This window comes from Macaca nemestrina, chromosome 6, assembly GCF_043159975.1.
Source record: "Macaca nemestrina isolate mMacNem1 chromosome 6, mMacNem.hap1, whole genome shotgun sequence".
NCBI lineage: Eukaryota > Metazoa > Chordata > Mammalia > Primates > Cercopithecidae > Macaca > Macaca nemestrina.
In genome coordinates this window covers 101,869,716-101,894,567 of record NC_092130.1, presented here as the reverse complement: position 1 = coordinate 101,894,567, position 24,852 = coordinate 101,869,716, and the positions used below count along the sequence as shown (strand labels likewise).

Here is a 24,852-nt window from a genome sequence, read left to right as displayed (position 1 = left end):
GAGCTATACTAAGTAGTAGAGACTGTAAAATGTATAGATAACAAAATTGGGTAAACTTGCATATTTTCCTTATTTTTTATTTTGGTAACACCCATTTCCACACAGGGATTAGCCATTTAGCCCTTAAAATAAAAAGGGCCTGATTTTTCACTGAGAGTAGTAGGTGGGGTGTAAAAACTACCTTGAGGGGGAGCAATTTGGCAATACCTGTTAGTTTTAAATGTACCCACCCTGAAGATCCCCTGTGTGTGCAAAGTCAAGCACAAGGAGGTTCCCTACAATGTTTTGTATTCAGGCAAGACAGAAAATATCTCAAACATCCTTGAACAGTGCATTGATTAAATTACATCCATGCTATATTATGTGAAAAGGCCTGAGACCAATCTGCATGTACATGCCAATGGGGAACAATCTCTAAGTAATACTGTGAAATAAAAATAAGCAAAATGCAGAAGCATGTATAGTATGCTTACATGTCTATACATACAAAGAACATACACTAGCAAACTTTTTTTCTTTTTTGTTTTTGAGACAAGGTCTTGCTCTGTCTCCCAGGCCAGAGTGCAGTGGTACAAGCATGGCTCAATGCAGCCCCTGTCTCAGCCTCCTGAGTAGCTGGCACCACAGGTGTGTGCCACTATGCCCGGCTAATTTTTTCTGTAGTGGGGATGGAGTCTCACTATGCTGCCCAGGCTGGTCTTGAACTCCTGGTCTCAAGTGATCCTCCTACTTCAGCCTCCCAAAGTGCTGGGATTACAGGCATGAGCCACCACCCTCAGCCTAAACTTTTTCTTAAAGGACCGGGTAGTAAATATTTTTGGCTCTGTGGGCCATACTGTCTCAGTCACAACTCCTCAACTCTGCCCGTTGTGGTGGGAAAGCAGCCACAGATTATATTTCAATGAGTGGGTGTGGCTGAGTTCCAATAACACTTTATTTACAAAAACAGGCAGCCGGCTGGATTCAGCCCACAGCTGTAGTGTCTCCAAAAGGATATTGTATACACATGATGCTGGTAACAGGAGTTGCTTTGCAGGGTAGAATGGGAAAGGACTGAGGACTGGGGCCTAGGTAGGAGAAGGATTTACTTATCACTGAATATCTTGTAGTATCATTTGCCTTTAAAAATGATTACTTTTTCAGATGAAAACAGGCTGACTGGGAGGAGGGTACAGATGTACTTATAGGGAGCAGCAAGAAGGGCAGCCCAGGAAGTACTAGCCCAAGGGTCCAGGACAGAAAGGCTGGCAGAGCTCCTAGGGCTGCTTCAGGAGGTTCAGATACTGAGAACTGGTGGGGTCTGAGTGCCCATGTGCAATTTCCTAACATATCTCAATAAACCTTAAATGGAAGATATAATCATTGTATCCAATTTCATTCAAGAGAATTGCCAAGAACTTGGAACCCAATTTAATTTTGTAGATTTCATCTATACAGACCAATTGACAAAACTCTGCCCTGGGAATGAGATCCCACCTTCCTCATTCACCTCCACTTAAATCCCTCTGTTTAAAGAACCGCACCTTCACCACCATGAACTGTACTGCAGAATCCCACCTCTCTCCAGCCACATCTTGTCTCTCCTCTGTGGACTGCCTCAGGCTTCTATCCTCAGCTCACTTCTCTTCTCCTGCATACTTGCCCCCTATCTGTACATTCCACCGTCCACACTGATGCCTTTCCATATTCCAGCACCTTTCCCTCCAGCCCTCACCTCTTGCCCAAGCCTCACAGGTGAACCTCCAGTTGCTGGATGGACATCACCGCCTGATATCCCGCAGGCACTCAGCCTCCATGAGTCCAAAACTGAACTCGACATCCTCACCTCACCTGCGTCTTCTGTCTCAATATATGGTGAGACCATCCACTCATGGGCCATGTTTGAAACTAGAGTTACCCAACTCATCCATTTCACTCATACCCATGTTAACACATCACCTCATAAATGTGCCTCAAATTCATCATTTCTTCTCCATCCCCACTGCCAAGTCCAGACAGCATCTTTGCTGCATCAGCACCCAGGTTAAGAGACTCCTGGTCAGGCTCATGGCCCCGGGTCTCTTGACTGGTGTCAGCTTTTTGCTCCTCCAAAGCACACCGAACAGAGTCCCATCACTCAGGCTCAAGGCCAGGGTGCTTGCTAGTTGTTCTAAAGCTGTGGAAAACTGTCCCCACTCCCCTGCCCGACGCACAAGGCAACTCACTGCAACTCCAGAAGCCTGGGCACATGTGTAGAATTGGGTGTTGTGGTACAGTAGAAGACTAATCAGTCCCAAATAGGGGTGGGTGTGTGTGTGTGTGTGTGTGTGTCATTGTCTTAATTCATGGTTATTAGGCATAAATAGCATGTAGCTTACAGAAATGGCTAGAACTGGAAGGGGTCTAACTCAAAGTAAATTTTGGCTATTTCTTTTCTCACTTTTAGTCCATGGAGTCTCTAATTAACGTTAGCACTTCCCCCTGACACCACAGTAGTAAAAAGAAAAGACCTCACATTCTAAAGAGATTTACCAAGTCTTGCAGAGTTGTCATGTCATTTAACTATCATCTTCACACTTACATAAAAAGACCTGCCTTGTCACTCATTTCCAGGGCCTCTTCTGCATCCAGGCATCCCTGCCCTTCCTGAGAAGGCCTGGGGCACACACGATCTGACTCTATCCTGGTTGGGAGAGTCTGAGTTGAGCAGGAGGCCATGGTTGCCTGCCCAGAGACAGGTCACAGGACATCCAGGGAATGAAGAGGTGGGAGGCACCCAGTGAGAAGTCCTTTGGAAACTGGCTCTGGGGCCCACATCTGAGAACCAGGAATGACAGTGAATTTCAAAGAAAGAAGGGTAGGAAAATGGGACAGCCCCCGCACCTCGCTTTCTGACACACCTTTGCCCAAGGCATCTTTAAGGGGGAGAATTTGTGTTGGGGTCAGCCTTTGATATCTTTTGAAAGGAGCAACCCTCTTCAATATTACCCTGTCTCAAATCAAAATAAAACCCCTTCACCTGCCTACCATGGCCAGAAATCCACTTATTTATTTATTTATTTATTTATTTATTTATTTATTTATTTTTACTTTAAGTTCTGGGATACATGTGCTGAACATGCAGGTTTGTTACACAGGTACACATGTGCCATGGTGGTTTGCTGCACCCATCAACCCATCGTCTAGGTTTTAAGCCCCACATGCATTAGGTATTTGTCCTAGTGCTCTCCCTCCCCTTGCCCCTCACCCCCCATAGGTCCCGGTGTGTGATGTTCCCCTCCCTGTGTCCATGTGTTCTCACTGTTCAACTCCCACTTATGAGTGAGAACATGCGGTGCTTGGTTTTCTGTTCCTGTGTTAGTTTGCTGAGAATGATGGTTTCCAGCTTCATCCATGTCCCTGCAAAGGACATGAACTCATTCTTTTTTATGGTTGCACAGAAATACCTTTAACTGAAAAGCATTCCTTTCCCCAAAGAGGTGCGTAGGTGCAAAGCCACTTGGTATAGAGTTTTTGTCAAATCCTAAAAGGGGATGTTGGCCTCTTCCCAGCTGCGGTGGGCACTAATAGTGAGGGGAATGCTGGCAGGAGGTTGGAGAAGACCACGGGTCCCCAACCTTGGTTCAGCTGGCTTTGGCTTCCTCTGAAAAAAACATCTGCATAACACCCTTGGGCCCCTCCCACTGGGCTCTGCAGGGGGTACACCCCCAGAGCAGCACAGCCCCAGGGGACACAAGTTGCAGGGGGTGGAGGAACCAGGTCTGACCAGAGTCAGCTGGGCTAAGGCTGGCTGTTACATTGGCCACATGGTTCCTGGGAGACCAGGCTAGCAATGTCACCTTCTGCAAACACCACACCCAGCACTTTCCCTCTTAAAGGTTTATGGGCAGGAAGTAGGCAAATGTTTTGCTGCCAGGAAGTGGTCTTACAATTACATTACAAATAACGCCCCACCCACAGGAGAAGCAGTATTTCCCCTTCTACCTGCCCGGGTAGTCAAGGAGGTCTAACCTGTTGCAGAGTTTATTGCCACATAGGCGCAAGTTCCTAGTGATGACAGAACTGAAAAAGCTGTAGCAAGGTTTGATGGCTATAACTCAGGTGAAATATGGTCTATAATAATTCAGTAAAAACCTACTCCTCACTAAAGTCCCAATAGCGATGTTGAATGAAGCATTTCCCTCAAACCATGTTCTTCTCCCAACCCATCCAGGCATTGTTGGAGCCTTCAAGGAAGCAGCAAGAACACAGAGGTGCACCCCAGCTAAGTGGACATGACCGCATTCAGGGACACCCCAGCTAAGTGGACACGATCACATTCAGGGACACCCCAGCTAAGTGGACATGACCGCATTCAGGGACATCCCAGCTAGGTGGGCACGACTGTATTCAGGGCTAAATGGCTACAACCATTAGCAGCTCTTCAACTAACTCTTCTTACCTTAGCAATTAAAAAACCCAGGACTGTCAAAGAAGTACAGATGCTTCCTTTCCCAGGGAAGAAAGGGGAATGGTACATCAAGAATGGGAGGAAGGAGACTGAGGAGAAAAGAACTGAGTAAGGTTAAGTTTAGGGACCAAGAATGCCTGCGCTTTTTTCAGGAACAGGTTGTGGGGCACTGGGGAGAGAGGAAGAAAGGATCTGGGTTCAGGATGCCACAGACCTAGGGCTTGAGTCCCTGGATGAACTCTTAGTAGCTGTAAGACTTTGATCAAACTATTTAAGCTCTCTGAAGGCCAGTTTTCTTGTTAAAATTGGGGCTGGACTGCTCTAGGAAAACATGGCCAGACTGCTTTAAAGCAGCTCCATGATCCTGTTCCTCCTCACCGGGCATGACCTCCCAACTGGGGTCTCCAGCTACCCCCACGCTGGTGCTTTCTGGCTGACAGAGGTTTCAGACCTCCCTGGGATGCAGCTCCCAGAGGGATGGGCAGGCCGCCATCTTTGCTGTTTTGCAACTTCACTGTTGATACCTGCAGGTACTGGAAAATCTGAGATTAGGGACTTCACAGCTTCTTTAAAGATCCGGCCCAGACCTGTGGCTTACTGTCCTGTTTTTCAATCTACTTCCTATTTCTCCACAAAGTCTCAACAAATTCAGTATTTTAGAATTAGTGCCTGAAGGCCTCCATGTAATGCGCTTTATTAATTTTATGGATATTCATCCCTCAGTATATACAGAGGATTCATTCCAGGGCCCCTGTGGGCCCTAAAATCTATGCACACTCAAGTCCCACAGTCAGCCCTGAGGAACCTAGTATGGGAGAAGTTGGCCCTCCATACATGTGAGATTTGCATCCTGCAAATACTACATTTTCAATTTGTATTTACTTGAAAAAAAAAAAAAACCTGTGTATAAGTGGACCCCCTGAAGTTCAAACCTGTGTCGTTCAAGGGCCATACTGTAGTTATTATTAATGTAGAATCATTCAATAAAGAGTTGTCACTAGCAGCACTGTTCTAAGTACTCTAGAGGTAATTCAGTCCCCTCAAGAGATTGATGAGGTAGGTACTACTGTTATCCCTCTTTTATAAGAAAGGATACTGAGGCACTGTAAGGCAACTAAATAAATGCCCAAGGTTACAGTTCTAGAAAGTGTTTTAAATGGAACCTGAACCCAGAGAGTCTTGCTCCAGACTTGCACTTTTAACCCTTTATGCAATACTGTCTCTTGGAATATAAAGAAAAAATTCTCCGTATTTCCCGCAACAGTTTTAGCACTTGACTAAATTTTCTCATTACCATGTCTTCTCTAAATGTCCTAAACAGGAACAGGAAGGGACTCCAAACATGGTCGAGGAGATCTTCCACCCTGTTTAAGAGGTGATTTCCATGGAGAATGAGCCTGGAGGAATACTGGGTGAGGAATCACATTCTGTTTCTGTAGTCAGAGGCTGAGACCGATCAATGAGCTAATGAAGAGATTAGTCAGTCTTCCAGCCCATAGAATCAATTCAAGGAAGAGAAAGCAAGCTCATGCTGAGGGATTCTGCCATCAGTTACTCCTGTCCCGTATCCTGTCACCGATGACTTTATTGATTCATTTGTTCTTATAGTTATCTGTGACACAATTTAAGCACAGAGAATTGCTAATTGTTTTAGAAAACTTTCCAGGTGAAATTTCTCTTCATGCGGAGAATATTCCCTCTTCAGGCCACCTTAAAGTTCTTAAACTTTGTATTATTACATATCAGTTTGAGAAATAGGATATGAAGAGCTTATTGATCTAGAAATATCAGGGATTTTGCTTCTATCTAAAGCCTTACTAAGAAGAATCATCAGTTAAGAAGATCAATATAAAGACAAACTCATTAAAAAGCATCCTGATCTAGTTGAATAAGCTAACATCCTGCTACTGCAGCTCCTTGATTTCAATGAAGTCACTGATTCTCCCTTGGTGACTCGCTCATTGCCAAGCCCAGGGGATGTTCTGGAGTGAGACCATTAGGTGGGAGGATGATTCAGTCAGATGCGGTTCCTCGACACTCCCACAGCACTCCAGGAGTCATGCAGAGGAGCAGAAAGACAAGTTTCTTGCCTAGATGACCTTTTATTCTTATTGTTCTAGAGGAAAGATTGCAAAAGCAAGTAATAATCAGATTGTGAGCAGGTAAACATAGCAACTATGTAAAACACAAGGAGAGGTGTGACTCAGTCAGAAATCCAATACAAATTGAGGATAAGCATTTCTCAAATAATAATAAGATATGGCCTCTAAAAGGAAAAGAAAAAGATTTTCCATTCCCTTTTATAAAGTAAACACTTTCAGGCCGGGCACAGTGGCTCACACCTGTAATCCCAACACTTTGGGAGGCTGAGGCAGATCGGCCTGAGTGCAGATCACCTGAGATTAAGAGATGGAGACCAGCCTGGTCAACGTGGTGAAAATCCGTCTCTAGTAAAAATACAGAAAATTAGCCAGGTGTGGTGGCGCATGCCTGTAATCCCAGCTATTTGGGAGGCTGAGGCAGGAGAATTGCTTGAACTCAGGAGATGGAGGTTGCAGTGAGAAGAGATCATGTCAGTGCACTCCAGCCTGGGCAAGGCAAGATTCAGTCTCAAAAAAAAAAAAAAAAAAAAAAAACCCAAAAACCAAAACCAAAAAACCAAAAAACCAAAAAACAAACAAAAAAACCAAACCACTTTCATAAAAAAAAAAAAAAAAAAAAAAAAAAAAAAAATCAGAAAAGTCCAAAAACGAAAATAAAGCTCACCAGGGGCCCATCACTTGGCAATAACATTTTGTAGACAGTATGTCCTTCCAGACTGGTTTTAAGAAACACATTTTTTTTTTTTTTTTTGGCTTTGCTTTATAACAGTATCACTAGATAGGCACTGTCTTATCTATTTCTTTCATTTCACAATATACTATGAACAAGTCCTAACCTAAACTGGGTCTGTCAATTATTACAGAGTAAACAAATCCTAACAGAGGTAAACATACTTTTCTACAGGAAAAAAACCATTCAAATAATATAATTCATGTATCTAGGTCTTCTCCACCAATGCTTAATTAATAAAGCCACAGTTCCTGAAGAAGCCCAGAAGTGCACTATTAAAACTGAAAATAACTTTAAAGGTGATTGAGCCCATATTTCTTCTCCTCTAAATGTGCCTAGCCATCATTTAACCCCATCTCATTCCTGGGGTGCTGGGAACACCTTTCCCCCTTTACATATGTGTCTTGGTTCATTCCTGCTGCTATAACGAAGTATCTTAGACTGAATCGTTTAGAAACAATAGGCATTTATTTCTCGCAGTTCTAGAAGCTGAGAAGTCCAAGATCAAGGCACAGATTTGGTGTCTGGTGAGGGCTGCCCTCTGCTTCCAAGATGGTGCCTTGCTGCTGTGTTCTCATATGGCACAGGGCAGAAGAGGAAAGGGCGGGGAGGGGTGAATGAGCTCCCCCAAAACATCCTTTATAAGGGCACCAGTCCTATGCCTTAGGGCTCTACCCTCATGATTTAATCACCATCCATAGGCCCCACTTCTTAATACTCTCACACTGGTGATTAAATTTCAACACATGAATCTTGGGGAACACAGACCATAGCAATATGGACAGAGGAGGGATGCCCAACCGCCCCATTCAGATCTCTCACAGTGGCATTCGGTCCAGCCTGGCTCCACTCCCCACTCCATGGAGCCTGCTCTGGCTGAAGTCAACAAAAGCCTTCATGTTGCCAGCGTCAGTGACACATACCTGTCCCTTCCTAGTGATCAATGCTAAGAGATAGCACTATTTGCATGATCTTATTCACTGTTCTTTTTTTTTTTTTTCAGACAAGGTCTCACTCTGTGACCCACGCTGGAGTGCAATGGCACAATCTCGGCTCACTGCAACCTCTGTCTCCCGGGTTCAAGCGATTCTCCTCTCCTGTCTCAGCCTCCCTAGTGGCTGGGATTACAGGCACCCGCCACCATGCCTGGCTAATTTTTTTGCATTTTTAGTAGAGATGGGGTTTCACCATGTTGACCAGGTTGGTCTAGAACTCTTGACCTCAGGTGATCCACCTGTCTCGGCCTCCCAAAGTGCTGGGATTACAGGCATGAGCCACCACACTCGGCCTCTTATTCACTGTTCTTATACTCCATTCAATTATCCTATACTCCATTCAGTAAATCTATGAGATAGGTACGATTATCATTATCTTCATCTTTCAGATTGAGAAATCAAGTCAGAAGATAAATAACTTACCTTAGTTCATATAGCTAGTATATTGGAGGAGCAAGGATTTTCAACTATGGTCCAATTTTCAACTATGGTCCAATTTCAGAGCCTACACCACTAAACACAATTCGAGACTGCCTTTCCAATCTCCTGGCAGTAGTAGCACCTGTTGGTTCTACATCCAAAATGTATTTCAAATCCACCCACCTCTTTCCACTCCATGGGAACCACTCTAATCCAAGCTAGCATCAAATCTTTTTTTTTTTTTTTTTTTTTTTTTTTTTTGAGACGGAGTCTTGCTCTGTCACCCAGGCTGGAGTGCAGTGGCCGGATCTCAGCTCACTGCAAGCTCCTCCTCTTGGGTTCACGCCATTCTCCTGCCTCAGCCTCCCGAGTAGCTGGGACTACAGGCACCCGCCACTTCACCTGGCTAGTTTTTTGTATTTTTTAGTAGAGACGGGGTTTCACCGTATTAGCCAGGATGGTCTCGATCTCCTGACCTCATGATCCGCCCGTCTCGGCCTCCCAAAGTGCTGGGATTACAGGCTTGAGCCACCGCGCCCGGCCTCAACTCTTGCCTAGATACAAAATAACCTTACCTGGCTTCCCTTGCTTTCCTCTAATCCATTCTCTGTACTGTAGCCAAAATGATTTTTTAAACATACAAATCAGATCACTGGCCCTCCCTAATCCCACTCCCTACATCTAAAACCCTTCACTGGGATTTCACGTCACGTAGAATAAAACAAGAAATGCTTTTCATGGCCATAACGGCTCAGGCAGTTCCCATGGCTGCCTTACTCTACACGTTCATCTTATTCTACTCTGTCTTTCTCATAAAACTCTAAGCAACACCAGCCTTCTAAAAGTTCCTAGAACATCCTAGTCTCTTCTTGCCTCAGGACCTTTGCACCTCCTGTTCTCATGTCTAGACTACTTATCCTGGATCCTGGCATGACCAGGTGCTCCAGGAAAAGAAATAGATTTTCCTCAGGTCCTCTCTGATAACTCTTTTGTTTTTGAGAGAGTCTCGCACTGCCGCCCAGGCTGGAGTGCAGTGGTGCGAACTCGGCTCACTGCAACCTCCGCCTCCCAGATTAACCCTTCTTAAATCTCTCTCCTATCACACTCCTTGTTTTCTTCTGAGCACTTGCTACAAGGAATAGTTACTTCATTGTTTATTACCTGTCTTGAGACAGAAACATAAGGTCTGTGAAGGCCTCACTCACTACTTTACCCCCAGCACTGAAGACATCCATACCTGGCACAGGGTAGTTGCTCAATGGGGCAGAGTCAGAAGACCGAAGCTCTAGTCTAGGCTCTGCCACCAAAAATTCTTCAAGTGACACTAGCATATCACTTAATATTGGCAAGTCTTTCTTTCCCATGTGTTAAATGGGATAATGTTTTTTCTATCCCACAGTGCAATTGTGAAAGTCTTATGATGTAATGCATGTGAAAGCCATGGGGAAAAAGACAACTTTGGTATGCAAATGTCAGGTACGAGGACCTCCACAAGAGGAATGGTTTCTTAGGAAAACTGAGAAAGAGTCAACATGTTATACGTTGGTTTTACTTTTCTAAAACAGTATGTTCATTATTCTCTTCATTCTGACATTCTAATTATTATTGGGTTTTCACTACTTGACAGCATTCTTTTTTGTTAATATCTGGAGTATAAATTGTTCCTAAAGTTTCAGAATTATGTAGACATACACCTGTCTTGGATTTTGAGAGATAGGAAGCAATGTAATTAATCTTTATAGTTGTTTTTCTCCCCAGTATGCTCAATATTTTTCAAAAGATTAATAACCAAAAAATTTATTTAAAAGACAGCCAGGAGCACATACAACTAGTTTCATGCAGAGTTACAACTGGCTAAACACGGTCTGTAAGTTTATGTGTTGCAAAAGCTATAAACTTTTCCCATAAGTTCATTATCTTTTACGGGCAATTCTCCAGATATTGCAAAACTACAATGACTTGTTCTTGCATCCCTGTTTGGCAAAGTCATCCCTAAGGACCATGTAACCCACAAAGCAGTACTGAGAATTCTGCAGTAATGTGAATACACCAACACACACTCATACAGGGCCTTTGCCAGTGTTCTGTCACTCAAATCAAACATCAATGAGACTGGCTCAGCTCAGTGCATTGGGATGCCCTCATCTAAAGGAGCTCTGTTTGATGTCCCTGCGGAATGTATGACGACTGACAGCTTTCTCTCTAGGCCTGCAATTATGAACGTCATCATCTTCTTTAAATAAAGGACTACTTTACCTGCAAGATTTGGAGAATAGAGACTTAAAGGAAAACACTGAGCATGAAAATAATTCTATCAACCACCTCTATAGATTATAATTCTTCTAGCTAGAAACTTTACTGGATCCTCTCACATTTGGGCAGAAATAAGGGACCTGTAAGATTACATGGGAAATGAGCAACCCACATCAAGATGTATATACTCAGGCATAGACCTCTCAAGGTCATTGGAAATCTGGGCTGTAGCGATGTAACAACAACAACAACAACAAAAGCACAGAATTCAGCCACGGTCACACCAATTGGGAAACAGTAGACTTGATTCTGGGCTTTATTTCATCTGGTCCACAGGGCAAATATCAAAAGCTGATTGTGTGTGTATCTAGCTGGGCAAAGCTACATGGCTAAAAAGTCTTTAGCAGGAAGTGTAAAGGGCCACATACAATGAAACTGAATGAAAAGTTTTTGTTTTGTAATAGATTGTGACCCTCAACAGGGAGTAAAACATTAACAGTTTTTCTCTAAAGAAAATTCTAAAAAATATCAGAAGATGGTGAATTTCAAAAATAGTTATGCCTTCAAATTTCAGTTTGATGAAAAAGCTCACATGAAATGTTTGCTTCTTTTTAGATGTAAAGGATTATGAAAAAGGGATGAATTAATGAACGCATTAGATCTTTGCCTCTCAAGCTTTATCAAACAAAGAGGTTTCATTCCTTCTTGGGATCCCCATCTTCTCTGCCCTTCTTACTTAGCTTGACACAACATAAAGCCAAACTACATTTTATGTTCCAGGTTCTAAGTTAAAAATATGGGTTGAGAATATTTTGACTTCTTTTTCTATAAAGTAGAAAAACTGAATTGAAAAACATGTCTATTTTTGAAAATGTATATTTATTGTACTAAAAAGAAAATAACTTTCTCCATCTAATATCTACATGGTATGCTTTTTTCCCCCTCAGAAATTTTTGGAAGCATTTATTTTGGTATTATATGGCTAACTCCATATTTTTTAACTGGCCAAAACTAATTCCTCAAAGATTCCATGACTAGCTGAAGAGGTATGGGTAACTGATTTCTACATGTGCATTTAAAGCAGAATCTCCAATGTCCATCACAGAGGCAGCACAGGGATAAACAGACGTGAATCAAGGGTTTGTTTTTTTTTTTTGAGACAGAGTCTTGCTCTGTAGTCTAGGCCGGAGTGCAATGGCATGATCTTGGCTCACTGCAAGCTCCGCCTCCTGGGTTCACACCATTCTCCTGCCTCAGCCTCCCAAGTAGCTGGGACTACAGGCGCCCGCCACCTCGCCCGGCTAAGGTCTGTGAAGGCCTCACTCACTACTTTACCCCCAGTACTGAAGGCTAATTTTTTTGTGTTTTTAGTAGAGATAGGGTTTCACCGTGTTAGCTAGGGTGGTCTCGAACTCCTGACCTCGTGATCCACCCAGCTCAGCCTCCCAAAGTGCTGGGATTACAGGCATGAGCCACCACACCTGGCCAAATCAAGAGTATTGATGTTAGAAATGGCCTGAGGCCAGACCACACTCTTCATGAATGGATTAGACACCCTGAGTTTAAAATCATCACCCTTAAAACCCTGAGTTTTAAGTCATGAGAAGAGCTTGCTTGTTTGTTTCCTGGGTTCTTCCAATATGGTGGGAATCCCAGCTGGAGACTTCAACATGCTTCTGCACTTCCACTGAAAAACTCAGGACTGGCAGCTCTTGGCATGACTTCATCATTTAGCTAAGATCTGTGTGTTTCTTGGCTTAAAATGTACATATTGCTCTCAGATCTTGTGTGCATATTAGACACAATAAAATTAAGACTCAGGAATTCAAAAATTAAGTTAAAAGGATGGAAGAAATAAAAATTTGCAGTGCTTGGGAAAATTCTGCCACAATAGGAATTTCAAAAGCAGAGATTTCAACCTACCAAAAGTCAAATGTAGAAATGATTCCAGAAAGCTCTCCAACCGCCATCTCCTACAAGGATCCCTTCTAGCGATGGTTTTAATTAAGTTAACAGGTCTTTTTCAATATGTAGGTTTTATTTCAGGTTAATAAAAAGTAAAAAGATTGTTTAGTTTACTAAGAGTCTAAGCCAACTTATATATGTCAACTGTATACAAGGCAAAAGTAAAAACCAGACTCCTCAGATTTTCCAACAGATTATGATGTTAAAACAGTATGGTCTGGTGCCAGCATAAAGAGAGATCTGTGGGATAAAATCCAGAAACAGATCCATAGGTAAGGGTTTTTATATATGGCTCTGGTAGAGAGTCAGTTGCCTTCCAACATCCATCCTCTCTTCTTTACTAAGAGCACCCTATATTGTTGGTGGTAGAAACACGTCTCTTGAAAAGACTTTTCTCTAACTTCTATTGTATAGGAATAAAATATAATGTGGGATTTTGGGAAAGTTTTCCTAAAGGGGCCTGATTCAGGTAGGAGGTATGCCATTTTGTTCTTTCTTTTCTTCTTCCACTTTTCTGCCTGGAACTACAACATGATGGCTAGAGTTGCAGCACCCACCTTGAGACCATGAGGAACAGACCAAGAGAATATCAGAGATATCAGGATACCTCAGCCCCCATATCCTCAAGCTACTGAACCAACGCCAGCAAACACCCACTTTGAATTCTTGTTATATGAGAAAAGTAAGCCCTTATATGTTTAAGTAACGTGCACTTTGAAAGATGACCGTAGGAAAAGGAAATGCTTAACTAACATATACATACGCACGTCCAGGAGCCAAATTAAATTTAAATCAGATTAAAGTGGCTCCTTACACAACAGTACCTTCCTATATATAGCCAAGTGCAAAATAATGTGTCTTAAATGATACTGAACTTCTCATCCATCTATATTTAGAGGCAGATGGAGGCTTTAGGTAAACATCTGAAGGAAAGCAGATGCCAAGATTTACCAAATTAACTCTGATGTTGGCAAGAACTGTGCAGTCTGCTCGCCATGCCTCAGTTAAGCACTCTTTAGCTTATGGCAAACCTCCTCTGTGTATGGTTTCTAGTCATAGGCAGGGGACAGGTCACATAATCCCTGAAGGTCACCTTGCAGGTGGGCTGTCTTCTTGAGAACGTGTTATGAACCACGGGACTTTGGAACCTGCTTTTCAACAAATAGCCATCAGTATCATGTAGATATCAACTCAACAAGTACCATGTTGAATAGTTCTGAGCCACCCCTGAATGTGCCCCTTTTCCCTCCAGTTGCTGCCTGACCCCATTCCTCTTCTTTCTGCCCCACACTGGACCCCCTCCATGTTACCTTCCTGCTTTACTTCTTTTTTTTTTTTTTGAGGCGGAGTCTTCACTCTGTCGCCCAGGCTGGAGTGCAGTGGCACCATCTCGGCTCACTGCAAGCTCCGCCTCCCGGGTTCGCGCCATTCTCCTGCCTCAGCCTCCCGAGTAGCTGGGACTACAGGCGCCCGCCACCGCGCCCGGCTAATTTTTTGTATTTTAGTAGAGACGGGGTTTCACCGTGTTAGCCAGGATGGTCTCGATCTCCTGACCTCGTGATCCGCCCGCCTCGGCCTCCCAAAGTGCAGGGATTACAGGCGTGAGCCACCGCGCCCGGCCCCTGCTTTACTTCTGTGTACATCATACAGGTTTAGAATTTAAAGCTAATGGTTCTGAACTGAAGTCCTGAGTCTGCTGCTAATAAGATGTCATTAACCTAGTAGCCTTCCGCCTCCTCATCTGTGAAAGAGGAACAAGGGCACTGACTCACATGGTTACCATGATGACTAAATGAGCTAATGCACTGGGCACATTTTGGCAGGAAAAACAGCCTGGCACAGGGCTGGATGATGGTAAGGGATCAAAAGCATTTGAAGCAGCCCAGTGTCATTGACCAGTGGCCATTCTGTAAACAAGGACTGGGCTTCAGCTTCAGCATGCTACGTGTACTCCCGCACTCAGACACCATCTCCAAAGGCAACAGCCATGGATTTCCGCTGGGTAGACTGGTGCAGAAACATCAAAGGCTTCCACGATTCTCATGGTCAAGGAAGAATCAGACAAGGGCCCACTTGTACTATTTTTACAATTTTTCTTCAGGTTTGACATATTTTCAAAATAAAAATGGATTTTTTTTAAAAAGAGAATCACAGGGATAGTGGGGAGAGGACAGAATGAAAGTGCTTTAAATCTCTGCCTCATATTAGGATTCAGGCAACACATTTTTAGTAGCACAGTTTTGAATATTTTTTAGGTCTAGTGTCATTGCTGTCTTCTTGCTATAACCTATACTTTCCAAGTATTATCTGGTTCACTTCTTTGTTGTAAAAATAACTTTTCTTGTTTCTTATTTATGAATTAGTTGATGAACATATTCTTTTTTTTCTATTATGGTGGTGAAATATACATAACATATACCACTTTAGTCAATTTTAAGTGTACAGTTCAGTGGCATTAAGTACATTCATATTGTTGTGCAACCATCACCACGATCCGTCCACAGAACATGTTCATCTTCCCGAACTGAAACTCTATACAAATTAAACACTAACCCCACAGTCTCCTGCTTCTGCGCCCTGCCAACCACCATTCTACTTTCTGTCTCTACAAATTTGATTACTCTAGGCATCTGTATCATAGGAATCATACAATATTTGTCCAATATTTGACTGGCCTATTTTGCTTAACATGTCTTCGAGGTTCATCCATGTTGTAGTGTGTGTCAAAATTTCTTTCCTTTTTAAGACTAAATAATATTCCATTGTATGTATACATTACATTTTGGTCATCCATTCATCTGTCAGTGGATACTTGCTTCACTTCCATCCTTTCAGCTATTGCGAATAATGCTGCTATGAACATGGGTGTACAAATACCTGTTTGAGTTCCTGCCCTCACTCTTTTGAGAATATCCCCTATATAAACCTTATGTTCTTAGATATCCAATTTCTATCCTGGTTGCCCATCCATCCCACAAACATTTACTGTGCGCTTGCCATGTGTCAGGGAGGCACTGTGTTAGATTCTGGAGAGATGCAACTAGAAACTCTACTGCCTGCACAAATGCAGAGAGAAATAAACAGTGAGGTCCTAGGTAACTGATAACACAATCCAAGAAATCCCAGTTATTTTGTCACATTCACATTTGAATTTCTTTTCTATAGAAATTTTCCGGAAAAGACAAGTCACTAGCTAGCATTTGGATTTTTTTTTTTTTAAATTCAGGGATTTTCTTGCCATGATGTTGAATTGATGTTCAATTCAACGATAGATGTTCGATTCAATGGTCAACATCAGTTGAAATGATGTTCTTCCTTTCTGAGGATCTCTTCTCCAGTTCTACATCCCATCTTTCAGCTCTACAATCATTCTATTAATGTTTTTTTCACATTGTAACTTTGCAACCTAATTGGTGTCTACCTTGTGTATCATTCCATTTCTTTCTTCTGACACATCTGCCGTATATGTCTGTCTGAACTTGCCAGCCTCAGAGGAGGGCAAGAGGGTTGCTGGAAAGGCTAAAGGAAGAAGGAACCTGGTAGAAGGTGATGGCTGGGCAGAATGAGCTGCTCCTTGTTCCACTGAGGTAGAATGTGGGGCTGTAGAGAAAGGACACAGCACAAATATTGCAAATATGCTGCAGTGACACAGACAGCAGGAGAAGGAAGGAAAAAAGGGGCCTTGGAAAGCACAGGAACTCTGCGAGGTGTTGTTCCTTCTGGTCCTGGGCTGAACTGTCCACCCTCTGCTGCCGTCTGAACGAGCTGCTCTCGAGTGGACTGTCCAGATCTTGCAGATGACCATGAGAAATGTCAGGGCTTGCGGACTCCTGGAAACAGGTCTAACCTACCCAAGAGCAGACAGGCTGACTGGACAAGCCCGGGCACAGCCAAGAAGCAATTCTTGCCAAAGGGTCATCCTTGCCAGTTTTCCCCTTAACTAGATTAGAAGAAAGCCCAGAAGACCAACAAGAGAAGATGGGGTTGCACAGGGGAGGGAAATGAAAAGAAGAGAAGAGCTGGAAGCACAGAAGATTCCTGGGGAAGGAGTTAAGAATATGCCACTCCAAAATATCCCGCTGTGATATTGACTTTTGAATTAAGGGTACTTGAAAAATAACAGGTACAAGACCATTCTGCCCTTCGTGCTGTTTCTTAAAAGCAGGAGATGAAATCCTTACGTGAAATGAGAATGCTGACAGACAGTCTCCTTAACAGTCTTGTCAAGGACAGAAAGTTGTGGCCGAGAAAAATTTGTACAAACTTTGTTACACAACCCTTATCCTCCTACCCGCTTCTCCCAGTTAACTACCCTAGCCCAGGCCTCTTTTTGCCTTGCTACATTTTCATAATTTCCTACTCTATCTCCAATCCACTATATAAGTGTTTGATTCTCACTGCATCTCTGGGGCTTCATTTCCTTATGAGGGTTCCCCTGTCCCATAAAACTTTTATTAAATAAATGTGTGTGCTTTTCTCCTGTTGATATTTCTTATGCCAAGTTAATTCTCAGGCCCAGCTGAAAAACTGTAAGAGTGTAGAGGCAAATTTTTGCTTTCCTACAATAGAGATTTACTTGAGACTATAGAGAACTTTATTATCACCAGGTGCTTTTTCAATTTTATTTATCTATTGTTGATTTGCTTACTATGGCAGGGCAGCACATGGCATCAAAAGAGGTTTGGAAGCATTTTGGAGCATCTTGGAGGAGGAGAGCGGCTGGATTTTATTGAGATGTTGAGGTTTGGTTTAAGGCTGGAATTTTACTGTGGGTGGGGTTTGGGGGAGGCTTGACTAGGATTGGATAAGGATCATGATATAACAGTTTAGGACTCTAGGTAATTTTTCATGCTCTAGAAACCATGGCTAAAAGCACTCCTGCCACAGAGTTGTTCTGCCTTTTGCCTTTAAAAATGATTTTCTGCAATTATATTACCTAATTGTACTCCTTTAAGAATCATGTATAAGCAACATTTTAGGTTTTTTTTTTAAATTAAATAACCTGAATCTCTTGGTTAAATCTAGACTTTAGCACAAAACTCTTAGGTTTTGGAGCTTGGGGGAGGTAGATAAAGCAGAGAGAAATTACAAGGCACAATTTTTGCTTCCTATTATTTTGAAGCTTCTGAATTCATCTTAATCTGACTATAAATAAACTGAAACTTACCTTTGTGTCACCTCCAATGAAAACCCCAGGCTGATGGTATAAACAGCAGAGGGAAAGGAGCATCACCGTCAGTTACTGAGGAGGTGCTATAGATGTCTGTACTGGGACAGAGACCGAGGATGCAGTTCTAGAACATGGGCCCTATAAAGAGAAACCATGTGCGGGAGGACTTTAGAACAACAGTCATTTAAATGCAAACAATGATGGGACTGATGACAACTATTCCTCTGACGTTAACCCAGAAGGATTGCAAAAGATGCTACGTTTTTGAGCCTCATTAACTGTGAGGAAGGCCTCTAACAAAGATGCTCACGTTATTATTAACTCCTCAACCAGGATATCAGTAGCCAAATTGGCAAAGGACACAAAGGTGAGACTCAGCTTATATGGAAAATAACAGAAATAGGAACCAAGCAGATTACTTGGATCTAGTAAGATGAATTTTAACAGAGAAAAGTACAAAACTAACATGTGCAAAAAATTAACTGTATTTGTTAATGGAGAAACGTGGTTCATGGAGAATTGTGGTTTGCGGAGAAACGTGGTTGGACAGGAGCATCTCTAGAGGATAGTTTAGCGTTTTGGCTGACCGTACGTTTGGCATGAGTCACAGTTTGGTTCGAGACTGTCAAAAGAAAACAAAATGCAGCAAAACAAAAACAAAAACAAAACCATCGTGGTCCTGGACAGCATGCAAACCACAAAGCTGCAGAATGAGACAGCTGAATGCAGAGTGCGAATCCCTGTTTCTATGAATAGTACCACCCAAAGAGGAAAGCATTTCCACAGTTTAGACCTTGGGACAGAGGAAGGGACCACCCCACTCTGCTCTGTCCTGAGCAGACACCCTGAGAAATGAGTTTGTGTCTGGCTACACCCGTCTGCTGGAATCATAACTGATGGAAGTTAAGCAGCCCAGTGAGAAGCTAGCGACCACAAGAGGGACGTGGAAAGGCTAAGGCTGAAGAAGTAACGACTCAATAGAGGAGTGAAAGCTGGCTCTAAATATTTAAAGAACTTATTAAAGCACAAATTGCTGAGCCTCACAGGTTCCCAGGGGATGCTGACGTAGATGGTCCTGAGGCCACACTTTGAGAACCGCTGCTCTAAGTAACAAAATTGTAGTTTTTTTTTTAATTCTCTGTAGTTCTAAGATTCCACTAAGACCCGATGGCCTGTTTCTCAGTAAATCCACATTGGGAAAAATTTACTGGTTTTGAAGCCTCACACATTTGTGGTTAAGATTATGTTCTTTCTAACATTTCATATCGCTTAGCAGAAGTTCAATCTTTCCTTTATGCCCCTTAGTGTTTCTTATTAGTTCAGCTTCGTAAAGCAGACTTCTGTTTCTGCTTCATTTTCTGGAATCTTTATATAGTAGACATTTTTCCTCTGGTCTTCCACTTTGCCTGTATTTTTCTGTTATGTTCAGCAGATCAAGCTTCATAACATACTAAGTTGTGAGCTACCTTTATCAAATGATATCTGGCTCCCCACATCTACAATAGTAAATACTGATCCAATCCTGTCTCTAAATGCCCACACTGAGCCCACCATCCCAGAGATCTATTAGGATGGAAACAGCTGCATTCAATTCCTGATTAATTTTCTTTTCTCTTATATACTTGAAGCTTCAGTCTTTAGATCTCACTAGGAAAATTACAAGCATATGGGAATGCATGTAAATGACATGCAAAGTAATGCAAATTAATACAAAACATACATCTCTAAATTGCTTGAGAAAGGTCTATAAGCCTCAATGTTGATGTTATTTGCTTTGCTTCACTACACTCTGGCAAGCAGTGACTGGATCCTTTTATTACAGTTAATTTTATACAGCATCGAACACCTGACACTTGTTGACACATTAAGTGGAAGATGCCTTGCCTGTGAGTCAGGCAAATGGGACCCTGGCCTTAACGTAGCCACAGTTTGGCTGTGTGGCCTTGGACAGGTTCTCAACATTCTCTAGGTTTCAGATTCTACAACCAGAAATGATTGAAATGGCATCATGATAATAACACCGCCAGGACTAAGGTTTACTGAGCACTTACTATGTGCTAGGCATAAGGCACACATGATGTACACATTGTGCTTGCATAATGCACACAGGCAATCCTTACAACAGCCCACAAGGAGGTACTGTAGAGCACGTACCCCTTAGGTGTGGTGTCATTTCAGAGACCAGGAAACACAGACAGGAAGGTCAGGAAGCTTGGGCCTGGTCCTAAGCTAGCGAGTGACAGAGTCAGATCCAGGAGCTCAGCAGTCTCACTGTAGAGGCCTTGCTCTTAGCCAAGCTGCACCTCTGTAGCGTGATTATCATCCATGTTTCTCCTAAACATTACATTTGTATGATCTGTGAAGTAAATCACTCACAGTCATACGGTAAAACAGTTTCTATAAGATGTTGATAGCTTGTATTATATAAGCTTGATATCAAAATACCATCACAATCCAAGGGGGAGGGGATCCAGACATCCTGTGTGTTCAGCTTCTCTTTCTAACTCACTGCATCACATTCCCATATGTCTAAGGCTCCCTCATCTTAAAGTACCTAGCCCTCTGTCCCACCTCTCACTCTGGGAGCAGCTTCCGGTCCTCAGCCACCATCGCCTCGCCCCCGACCCCATCCACCCCAGGATTCAGACCCCAGCCCTGGTACAGATGACCACCATCTTTGGAGAGTCAGCCAGCGAGTGCACTATGTGGCTACTTGGGAAGCCATTCCACTCGGGAGCCTCGAAAGCTGCCCAGACTCAATAAAACCAAACTTGTCTTTCCTCCTCCGATGTTCCCTGTTTCTGTAAATAGCAGCACCCAAGCTTAGAGGGAGTCACGCTGCATTCTCACACCCTACACAAAACTCAGCCCCAAGTCACTCCACAGCCAGCCTTGAATCTGCCCACTGTGTCATCCCTACTGGCACGACCTCAGCCTCAACTGCCAGGCTTCCTGCACCCTCTGAGCCAGCCCTGTCTGCTTACGGGCTCCTCACGTCCATTCTCCACGCCGCAGCTGGAGTTTTGTTTTGTTTTTAATCCACATCTCATCTGCATACTATCAGGTGTGAAACTGTCCTGAGGATCCACTCGCCACAATGCCCCTTGGCACCACCTGGCCCTGGTACCTGCTGGCCTCCCCGGTGCCATTCTCCATCCTCCCCTCAGGTCATACTGAACCTGTCTTTTCTTCCAACTCTCATGCTCTCCTCTCCTCTGGTCTCAGCACACACCATTCCCTTGGGTGGGAATACTCCCCCTTCTCACCTCTCCCGTCCCCCACGGCTGCTTAGTTTACACAGCTCCTACTCATCCTCAGCCCACCTTCAATCTCCCCAGCAAGGCCTCCTGCCTCAGCACAGATGCAGTGAGCTGCATGCAGCACATCCGCGCCTCACAGCAGCCAATGTGCCTGGCTCACAGCCAGTGCTCAACACAGGTGGACTGAAGAACTCACTTGTCAGCCTTGCTTTGCTGATTTTTACTGTCTCACTGCTTTTTCCCACCTTGTAGCCTAAGAAGGAAATCCCCTGAAGCTGACTCCGTTTTACCTCTCCTATGTGGTGCTGTGATAAGCCTCAGGTCACCAGGTCATGCTCCCAGCACCGTGGGTCAAGGGTGAGGCAGAAACAGCACCGTCAGGTACAGGGCCCTCTACCTGCTCTCTCCCCCTCCCTTCCTGGAAAACCACCATAGGTCAAAGTCAGTTTGGGAAGCACCTGTATTTATGGCCTGCTTATCTTGAAGGCACTTGGCCAGGTGCCATAAAGTGCCAACTCTGACTGATTGCCCGACTATGCCATTCACCCCTACCTACCTCTGTGCAGGAGATGTGACATTTAGCAAATCAGTATAAACTTTTTCCCCCAAAGAAAAGAGTATAAACCTTCTCATCCCACCACCACCCCACAGCAGGAAACTCCTTTCAGTACCCCCAGAGAAAATTCAGCGGCCACACAATTCCTTGGCTATTGTTTCTCTCCTGATACCAGAAAGAGATATATCAACAACATCTTTAATTGGTCATTTCTCTCACAAAATTGGATCCTTAGAAAGTGCAACATAGGATATGCTCTCTATAATGTTTCACTTTTAAATATTTTACTTCCTTAAGACACTATCAACAAAAGCTGTCAGAATGAACTATTAGTTTCTAGAATGTTTTAGGCTTATTGATGCTTTAATAGGGGCATGTTTTATGAATGCAAGATCAAAAAGGGCGACTTATGTCTACTCACATGAGACAATTAAATGCATTATATTATCCCCAACTCTGTTAATATTCTGGTTTGCTGTTCTTCCATTATTAAAGACTTAAAAAAAAAAAAAAAAAGAAAGAAAGAAAGAAAAAAAAAAAAAGGAATTTAAAAAGTGCCCCAAGGCCAATATCGCCTCTCTGCCTGCCCAGCAAGAGAACAGTATACTGTTTCTCAGGCTACGTGACTCGGAAAACTTACCCGTCAGGGAAAGCTGAGTCCTTAAATTTACAAAACACCCACTCGCCCCGTTTGCCTAGCACTGTTTCCTACGTGCAGACTGCTAATGGACTCGAGCGTCCAGTTTCTCGGCTCGGATCCCAGAGGCTCCCGACCCTCTGTGGTAGGCACCGCCACCTCGCAGGGGGACGATCCCGGCCCGCTCTGCGGCACAAAAACTTGACCTTAAAAAGCGCAGAAGCTGGTCTCTGGGAAGGGCGCGGCCTGGGAGGCGCGGCCCGCAGCTTCCGCCCCCAAAGAACGACTCGGAGGGCCCCTCCAGCCCCAGTTGCCCTGGCGCAGAAGCCGCGGGAGCAGTCCTTTCACGCGCCCCGCGTCCCTGTCCCGAAGCCCAGGGGCGGGGGCTCGGGCAGCATCGCTCGTCCCCGCTGGTCCAGGGCTGCGGAGAAGCTGCAGGAGGCTCTGAAAAGCGAGCGTCGGGAAGCCGGGCTCAGCAGTTCCCCCGGGGCCCCTGCGCCCCGCAGCAGCGCGGGCCAGGCTGCGCAGCGCTGGGCCCCGAAGGGCCAGGACGGCGGGATGCCCCCGCTCCCGGCAAGGGAGCGCCCACGAGCCGCGTTCTTGGCACTCGGGGAGAGTCCCGGGAAAGCCCGGCGCTGGCGCGCCTGCGACTCCAGCCTGGCGGCTCCGCTCCGCCCGCGAGTCCAGGAAGCCGGCGCCGCGGCCCGCGTCCGTTATCCAGGACACACTCCGCGCCTGCCGCCCGCCGCCCTTTCCCAGCGCTGGCCTCGGGGAACTTCCCCGCGTCCGGCCGCGGACGGCGGCTGCTGCGGGAGCCGCGAAGTTGCGGCTTCTGCTAGGCGCGCGCGCGCGCCGGGTAGCCCACCTGGCCTGCGACGCTGTGTCCGCCCGCCGCGCGCTCTGGCCGGCCCCGGGGTTACCGCAGGCGCGGGGAGAGGCCGGGGTTCAGCCCAGGTCCCCGCGCGGCTCCGGGAGGGCGCCCCCGCCTGCCGCCTGGAGAGGGACGCGGCGCCGAAGTTTTCCCCGGCGGGAAAACGAAAGTCCTGAGGAGCAGAGGGTCTGGGCGTCCCGGCCACCCCCGGGCGGAGACGAGGCTGAGACCCGGCTAACATCTCCAGCCCCGGGCGACCCTCGCTCGCCAGCGTAGCCAAGTCGACTTACGAGAAGGAGCGGCGCAGCCCCGAACGCGGGTCCGCGAGGCTGCGGAGGCCGCCCCGGCGGGGGCCGCGGGCTGCGCTCTGGGCTCCCAGGCTCTCCGCGGCGGCTTGCTCTCGCACTGCCCCTCCGTTGCCCTGCTGGGGAGCCGCTCTCTCCCGGCCCAGGGTGGGAGAGCGCTGAGCGGCCCCCGTGACGTGCGGCGAAAGGAGGAGCACCGCCGCCGCGCTCCCGCAGAGGGAGCTCCCTGCCCTGCGCTCCCGGTCCCCGCGCCGCGCTTCGGACAAAGTTCCCAGGCGCTCGCGGTGATCTCGGCTCTCCGCCGCTGCCCGGAGCGTCATCCACCTTCGATTCCCTCCCACATTAGACAAGAAATCTGAGGTCAGGAGAGATAAGTAACTTGCCCAAAGTCGCTCAGAAGGCAGTGACAAAGCAAACTCACATCTGCGGCTCCTTTTTTACCCTGAACTCCGGGCTCTGCGGAGGCTCGGGCCCTGCGGGAGTCGCCCAACCAGACAGAAGGCAGCTTGCTGTCATGGGTAAGACGAAGAGTGTCCCACGCAGCCGCGAGAAATATTATCAGCAGCGTGGGAAGGTGGAGCTTTTTGCCCAATAACTAGAGTGCAAAGTTGTTTTTCAAACGGTGCCTACATGCCAAATCGGTTTGCTTTTTATCCTTAAGCGAAGGGTGAGGGTGGCGGCTGTGCGGACGCCAATCGGGATCACCAAATAAGTGCACTGGAAAGAAAGCACACAGCTACTTAATCAATTGGCCATCAAGGACTCGGCCTTCCGAGCGGGTTCTTGTGAATATGCTAACCTTGTAAAGCGGGCGCGCCACGCTCTGCTTGCTATTCACGCACTTCCAGGAGTCTCCCGCCAGGCTCCACGTCCTTTCGGGGCCGGGAGCTCCCAGGGCTTGCCTTTCAGGGCAGGGAGTGGCACCAGACAAGTCAATCCCAGTCGGTTTGTTCCTTACTTCGTTGGTCAACCAGTGTTGACTGAGGGCCTGCAATGTGCATGGCTGTTGGATGGGGAGCTGGGTCGGTAGGACCTAGGACCTAGGACCCAGTGAATCTCAAAGAGGGAGTGTCACATGGGTCCCCATATAGTTTACTCTCAGAATCTGGAATCTGCCCAAAGCAGTAGAGAGACTTTGAGTCTACCCCAACCCCCACGC

At 45.4% G+C, this 24,852-nt stretch overlaps 1 protein-coding gene across 5 annotated transcripts in view; it reads right to left on the bottom strand.

Annotated features, from left to right (window-relative positions):
* The window catches only part of LOC105475137 (glucosaminyl (N-acetyl) transferase 4), a 30,206-nt gene extending 5,354 nt beyond the window's left edge, over nt 1-24,852 (bottom strand). Inside the window, exons 1-3 of one of the 5 annotated variants that reach the window (XM_011730165.2) lie at nt 24,115-24,852; nt 18,062-18,202; nt 5,724-6,545 (exon numbers count right to left, since the gene is read on the bottom strand). Coding sequence is in view for 1 of the 5 variants with exons in the window: in XM_071098813.1 (XP_070954914.1) it covers nt 23,679-24,013 (335 nt within the window). In the remaining 4 variants the exon portion in view is untranslated. The other 4 variants (XM_071098813.1, XM_011730161.2, XM_011730162.3 and 1 more) reach the window with 4 other exon arrangements.